The 7,542-nt window shown below is 55.1% G+C and overlaps 1 protein-coding gene across 3 annotated transcripts in view; it reads right to left on the bottom strand.

Moving 5' to 3' along the window:
* The window catches only part of ECE1 (endothelin converting enzyme 1), a 117,391-nt gene that overhangs the window by 22,288 nt on the left and 87,561 nt on the right, over positions 1-7,542 (bottom strand). For all 3 annotated transcript variants that reach the window (XM_024125431.3, XM_024125430.3, XM_028487764.2), the window contains 3 exons: positions 5,913-6,059; positions 4,677-4,742; positions 3,353-3,544 (listed from right to left, as the gene is read on the bottom strand). In XM_024125431.3, coding sequence (XP_023981199.1) covers positions 3,353-3,544; positions 4,677-4,742; positions 5,913-6,059 — 405 coding nt within the window. The remainder of the gene's footprint in view (positions 1-3,352; positions 3,545-4,676; positions 4,743-5,912; positions 6,060-7,542) is intronic.

Below are 7,542 nucleotides of genomic sequence, written 5' to 3'. Positions count from 1 at the left end.
CCGCGCACCGCGATGAAGAGTGGCCCCCGCTCGCCGCAACTGGAGAAAGCCTTCGCACAGAAACGAAGACCCAACACAGCCAAAAATAATAAATAAATAAATTAAAAAAAAAAAAAGCTGACGCAGCCACAGATAAAATAAAAATAAATTAAAAAAAAAATCCCTGCCAAGTGTGGGCTGCTCTGTGCCTCTCGGGACAGCTTATACAATAAATCGAGCTTCTTTTTTCCCCTAGCTTGTCCATTCCTCCCTCTCTTCCTGGCAGGAGCTCCTTAAGCAGGTGACTTCTGGGGGTCCCCATCAAATTTCTGTGGCTGCAAAACTTGAAGGTGTCCAGGTGAGATGGTCAAACAGGGCTCAACACTTAGAGCCACCTGACAGTGTGACCTGCTGGCAAAGCCCCCCGGGAAAATCGCCAAGTTTACAAAATGTCGCTGTTTATACAATTAACAAGAGCTTCATAAACTGCAGGTGACTGGAACTCTCTGATCAGGGTACAGATACAGGTGATGATAAATCCCCGTGTACTTAACACAAGCCTGTTCCTTTAGGGAGAGCAGGTGTTCTGTGCAGGTAAATTCCCACAACTCTGAAACAGGGTGCGTGTTGAATACCAGGATTTTCACATTTTCAGTCTTTACCGATTTAGTGAACACCTAACTTAAACCCGAGTGCCTGGGTCCATCTCCATGGAGACGGCTGTTTTAACCAGCCAGGACATTCCACTTGTGACTCAAAGCCTTTGGGGCGCACAGATGAGCTCTATTTTCCACACCCGCAGCCAAAGAGTACTGCTGGTCACCAAGCACCCAGCTCAAGTAGGCCTGCAAAGTGGGAGAGAAAAGAGGATGCTCCCAGGCTCTATCTCAGCTGAAGAATTTAGAGCAGAGGACGGGGCTCATTCCCAATCAACTTTTGGTGCGGAAGGTCCTAGAAAGGAACAGGAAGGTCCTCAAGCCCCTAGAGAAGCAACAGAAGGATGTTTAATTCATGGGTCTGAATTCAGACTCTGCTGCTGGGGGCTTGCCTGGAACCGCCGTGTATTCCTAGAACCACACTGTGAAAGGCTGGGGCGCCTTTCCCTGAGCTTCCTGGAGTCTGGGAAGAAAACCAAATTTCCAGATACCAGGGAACAAAAAGACATTCTCTGTCCAAGGGTAGAATGCATCAAACTGGTTTAGGGCAGGCGATGTGGGCTGTCATCACCGATGACACAGGAATAATACTAAGATCGATTACTGTAATATGTTCGAATTGCATGTCAGTTTACAAGATGAGATCTCATCCTTTACCTTATCTCACCATCATGCAACCCCATGGGCAGGGCAGGCCGATTCTCGTCCAGGACACCAGGCTTCAGGGGTCCAGGACTTCTTTAAACACTAGACATAATTTTTTTATACATAACCACGCCCATTTCTTCTGGGAGACGCGCCACAGTTTTCAACCTGTCCTCAAAGAATTCTGTGACTTAAAGTTAAGAACCACTGCCCCTTATGAGAGCAGGGGCTGTCCCTCATTTGTCTCTGTGTTCTGCAACGGAGCAGGTGTAAATGAGCAAGCAAAGCCCATTTTACAAGGAACGAAACCAAGGCTCAAAGAGGGGGTTATGTGACTTGCCCAAGGCTCACGGTGGGGCTGGGCCAGATCAGTCTTCTGACTCCAAGCCCAGGACTCACACAACTCCAGGCTGCTGCCTCTGCTAAAATCCTCCCCACCCTGGGAGCTCTGTAGCTGGGAGGGAGGAAAAGCCTTTCCTTGCTTGCTTGGAAGAACAGAGCAAAAGCAATGGTGAAAAGACATCTGGGGGCAGAGCCTGGAAGCCACTCTGGGGAAGACGTGCCCAGGGCTACTGTGCTTTCTCGGCCACTCTCGGGCTGTCAGTTGGCTTCGTGGCCACTGCAGGGGGGAGAGGGACTGCTGGAGCCCTTCTGGGCTGAGAACTGGGCAGCTGGAGCAAACCAAATCATGTTGCACAAACAGCATCTCCCTCGACTTCCTGGCCTCGGAGCGGAAAAACAGTGCCAGACGGTGCCCAGCACAGGCTGCTGATCTCCATAACAATCCACTCAGCACCACTCCCCCTGATGCCAGCTTCTCTGGGGACCTAAAGGGCAGCTGGCACCCAGAAGGAGGCCAGGCTCTCTTGCCCTCATCCCCAGCCTTTGTGTGGGCTGCACCTCTGCCTGGGACACTCAGTCAGCCTGACTCTTGCTCACTTATTCATTAGACTCACCCTCCCTGACTTAGCTCTGCCCCTGGCCCCAGTGCCCTGCTTCTTTTGCCCAAAGCACTCGGCATTGAGACTGAGCTTGTTTCCTCGTTGGCGTCCCTTACTCGCCTGGAAGCACGTCAAGAGCAAGGCCCCAAGGTAGACCCACAGACACCTGTTGGAGGGAGGGATGGAGAGAGAAAAAGTGGTAGGGACCTAGGTGTTCTTCCCCAAAGCAGCAGAAATGAACCAAACTCTAATGGATGGGCAGGACTTGGCTGGGCAGAGGAAAGCCTCAACACAGGTGGCCTGGACATCCTTCCGAGCAGGGAAGCATGGCCTAGCCAAGAGTTCCTGGGCGATGGCAGGAAACAGGAAGATTGACTAAGGCCATTCTGCTGATTCCTCTGTGACCACAGAGACTGGGGGAAGGCTGGACACCAACATGCCACGAACTGGAAAGAAGGAACTGGCAGGCAATCAACTCACTACGTGCAAGTCCCAAGCAGCCACCAGGGGGCAGGCTTTGGTAGAGGCTGACCTACAGAAGAGACATCGACTTCTCAGATAGGTACACCCAGTGCAGAGAGCATCACAGTTCTGACCCCAACCCTGTTACAGCTCCAGGAGGTCACCAGGGGTCGTGGTCAAAAGCAGAGCTCCAGTGAGCCAAGCCTGAGTCCAGGTCCCAGCTCCCCTGCCACTTAGGAGCCTAGAGGCCCTGAGCACATCACCTAACCTCCTGGCTCGGAAAAGGGAGGTGACATCAGAACCCAACCTTCACGTTTATTGGCTGTGCACCAGGCTTGATGTACTTGAGCTTGAGAGACTAGAAATGCCCAGTCAATGTGAGCCAATATTATCACGACCACAGAGTCTCCCCAGGTAGCTGCGGTTTCAGAAAAGCAGCCTGGCGTAGGGCAAGAGACTGGCTTTGGCTGGTCTCTGGCTGTGTGGCCTTCAGCAGGCAACTCTAATTCTCTAAGCCTCAGTTCCGTCTGTGAATTGGGGACAACAACCATCCCTGCTTCATGGGGTTGTTCTGAGGGTCTGGTGAAGGGGGTGTAAACACCCCAGTCTAGTGCCCTCCATCCTGAATTCTGTGCTGCCTCAACCTCCACGTCAGCAGAGCTCAGCTACCTGCAGTTCGGCCGCTGTCACTTTGTGGTAGATGAGCTCCTCGTCCCGGCGCTTCTCCTGGGGGATGGTGATGTTGGCCAGCGCTGTCTCAAAGTCCAGGATCTGCTGCATCTGGGGCCGGATGGTGTCCTCGTCCCCTCCGCCCAGCAGCTTTCCCAGCTGGACCATGTAGTTCAGGTATCCCGTCAGCACCTGTGGGACCCAGCACCCCCCATCCGTCAGTGACTGCTACCCACTGCCCACTGGACAAGGGGGGCAGGGCGGGGCAGGCCAGCTGCAGCCCTGCGCAGGGAGCCAGGGGGCTGGGGGGTTTCACCCAGGACACCCGCTGGAAACCAGCTTCAAGAATAGTTTTGGCAGCGCACCCCTTCACTGGTTCCCCATGGCCCTCAGGATAGAGCCCACAAAGGTCCCCAAGTGGGTTGGTCCCTGCTGTCCCAGCCCATACTCCCTCCTGGACGCTCATCACATGGAAGCCACCGATAGGGCCATCGCTCAGTTCTTGGAATGCACTTCTGATCCACCCTGCTCTACCAGGCCCCCAGATTTGAATTAGGTCTCCAGGTTACTTTCTCAGCTCACCCTTCCCTTCTCACAATTTATCATCATGCCTCTAATAGGGTGGTTAGTTACTTAACATCTGCCTCTCCTCCCAGACTCGAAGCCCTATGGGGCAGGGACCAAGCTGGTCTTGTTCACCACTATCTCCCTAGCATCAGGCACTTGGTAGGCACTTGCTCAATACAAGTGGGTGGAATCATGAATGGACAGTCAACGAACCTCAGGCCAGGTCTCCCTGGGACATCACGGGAGGCAGCCAGGGGGAGGGAAAGGTGTGGGCTTTGGAGTTAGCGGATCTGGATGAGAATCTCAGCCTCACCACTGACGACTGGCTGTGTGACCTTGATAAGGTCACTTAGCATCTCTGAGCCTTATTTCCTCCTCTGTAACAGGCCAGGTAAAAATAATGTCCATGTGACACATAAGGCCAATGAAGTTCAGAGATGTTCAGTATCTGCAGGGTTACTGGGAAGGCCAGAGGTGATGTGTATATAAGGTGGTGGGCGTTATCACTGCCTCGCTCTAGAATGGGGACAAATGACACCTGTCCCCTGTGCCCACGGTGCCTGAATATGGAAGAGCCTTACTCTAGAATGGGGACAAATGATACCCCTCCCCTGCCAGGGACTGCCAGGTAAGGGACACCTCTATGCTCCTCTAGCTTCAAAGACCTGCAGAGGTGTGTACACTGAGGGAACACCGAGGGGGAACCATGGAGAGAGGTGGTCTGGGCGGGAGCCACTCTCTGAAGAGGCACACCTACCTTCTCATTCTCGGTTTTGTTCAGGTAATAATCCCTCGAGGGTAAGCCCAGGCCAGACTGGTCCACCTGAAGAGAAAGGCGGGGGTGAGAGGGGATCTCTCGTTGCGCACGCACACCTGCGCGCGCACACCTGCACGCGGTCTCAGTCCGCTCCAGGGACGGCAGGCACATGGCAATGGAGGAGAAGCTCAGGCCCCAGCAGGAGAACAAGCTGGTAGCCGAGGCCACCCCTGGGATGGGCCCCCCAGCGAGGGGACAGACACATGTCGGGCTACATTCCTTCCCACACATGTGGTCAGCCGCGGGGATTTGGGGCCCTTCTGAAGGTCAGACGGAACCACCCTCCTCTTTAAACTCCTTCTAGGCTCGGCAGAGCACTTCTGCTTCATTAAACACTTCCCAAGGTGGTGAGCAGTCCAGAGCCACTCACGGCTGTGCTGTGTTACCTTGGTCAAGTTGCCGAACCTTTCTGATCCTCAGGTTCTTAACCTGGGAAATAGGGGAACTATCTAACCCGCAGAGCTGAATGAAGATTCAAGGAGAGAGTGCCAGTGCGGGCCTTGCTGGGTGCGGGGCAGGTAGGGAGGGTCAATCCCTGATAGCTCCTATCAGAGCCTTGGGCCACACCTTGACATACCTCGAGTAGGTGTTGCTATAGTTCATTTGACTGATAAGGAAATTGCATCTCAGAGAGGTTGAGGCACTTGCCCACGGTCACGCAGAGAGTGGGTAGCAGAGGTGGGTGGGAACTTAGCCTTCAGGATCCCCAACCCGGGTTTCTCGGGTTTCTCGCTTCTGCACCTGAGGGTGGGCAGACCAGGGCTGGGTCCCCTGGGTGTGCTGATACTCAGTCTGGGGCAGGCTCTGGCAGGAAGAGGTGGACTCAAAGCTATTCCGAGCAGAGCCACAAAGGCCAGAGACTGAGCTGGGGTGACCGGGAGGTGACTCCAGCTGCGCCCAGGACTTGACATCCCTCCTGGGACCCACAGTAACCAATCAGAACCCCAAAGATTCACCTGTGCTGCAGTGACCCCCACCTACCCAAGGAAGGCAAGCCTGCCCTTTCACAACTTTCCTGCAAAAATCTCACAGTTGGGAGCCTCCAGAAATAACCAAGCTCAGAAACCAGAAGCCTGTCGCCCAAGGGCAGGTCTGCCCCCAAGGTTTTGCTTGCTCAACTCAAAACAGGCCCTGAGGTCAGGCCCGGCCCTCTCCCCAGGCCTCCAGGCCCCTCACCTGGATCACATTGCTGCTGGAGTTCTTAGAGTCGGCGCTGACGTAGACGGAGAAGAAGGGCGAGGTGCGGTAGTGGGACGTCACCACCTGCAGCGTGCCCTGGAAGTTGTCCTTGTCCCAGGGCCCTGTGATGTTCCAGCCCCCGAGCTGTGGGGAGGGAGGGGGGCCGGGGAGGGGATGAGGTGGGGTCGGGGGAGACGGGTATGGATTCCGACTCTGTGGCTGACTTGCTCTGTGACCCTCTGCTGCCCTCTGACCTCTCTGAGCCTCAGGAGTAAATGAAAGGGCTGGTCTGTCTTCCTTCTTTTCTTCTTTCTCTCTCTCTTCCTCCCTCCCTCCCTTCCTCTTTCCCTCCCCCCTCCCCCTCCCTTTCTCCCTCCCTCCCTCCCTTCCTTCCTTCCTTCCTCCCTCTCTCTCTCCCTCTGTCTCTCTCTCTCTCTCTCTCTCTCTCTCTCTCTCTCTCTTCTGGCCATGCCATGTGGTGCAGCTTGTGGGATCTTAGTTCTCTGACCAGGGATTGAACCCACGCCCCCTGCAGTGGAAGTGCAGAGTCCTAACCACTGGACCGCCCGGGAAGTCCCTGGTCTGTCTTCATTAGGGGTTTCTGACCAGTCATGAAAACATATGGCGGCTGCTCCCTAGGTAGCTGGGGATGGGGATGGGAAGGAGACTTTTCCTGTACTCTGTTCACTTTTGCATACTCAATCACATGAATGTAATTCCTATTAAAGCAGAAATTCAATTGTGCCTATAAAAAAAGGGTCCTTATTCTTTAAAAGGTTGGTGAGTTAAGGTCTACCAGAGTTTCTCTCCGAGTTGGGATGCTTTTCATCTCCTCAGTCTTCCCTGGTTGGGCACATGCTGGCAGGTGGGGCCTGTGCCAGCAGGGAGGGGCTGCCCCGTCCCGGATGCCCACAGCTCCCCACCCTGCTGCAGTGCCTCCCCTGAGCCCACCTAGGAGGCGGGCCTCCGGGGAGCAGGAGTTCCTCCGAAAACACCCATGGCCACCCTTCTGTGTGCACTGGGCAGTGCGGCCAGCCTTGGACGTCCCCCTGACCCCCAAGTCCATCCAAGGCTGACTGGAAGGTGCCCAGGAAGAAGAAGACTCATTCTGCTCAGGGTGACGGGGGGCCCGGGTCAGCGTGGCCCTCCTCGCAGGGAGGGCTCTGCTTCTGATCCCAGACTTTCTGTTGGTCCTCCCAGAACACACCCCTCCTCACACACAAACATGCCCTCTGAGGAAATGGAAGCAGCAACGTAGAGAAACATCTTCCCTGTAAATAGGGCCCCTGTCCCACTCACAGACGCCCAGAGACACATACATGTGACAGACAGCCCCACACAAATACATACAGACATTCCACCTACACAGAGATGTGCATGCACACACACACACACACATACACACTCACTCAGACAACCTGACACATGCCAGCAGACAGACAGACTCCATGATCCAGCTGGTCGAGGTGGCTGGAGGTGTGAGGTGGCTGGGCCCTGGTGGCAGCTGAGAGCTGGGGCAGAAGCCAGAGGCACAGGCTGGTGGCAGGGGCAGGAGGAGATGGGGGGCAGCGGGCAGGGGCAGGAGATGGGGGGCAGGGGCAGGAGATGGGGGGTAGGAGCAGGAGAT

Source organism: Physeter macrocephalus, chromosome 3 (genome assembly GCF_002837175.3).
Source record: "Physeter macrocephalus isolate SW-GA chromosome 3, ASM283717v5, whole genome shotgun sequence".
Classification (NCBI taxonomy): Eukaryota; Metazoa; Chordata; class Mammalia; order Artiodactyla; family Physeteridae; genus Physeter; species Physeter macrocephalus.
Note: the sequence above shows the minus strand (reverse complement) of the source record. Positions and strands in the feature narration are given on the sequence as shown.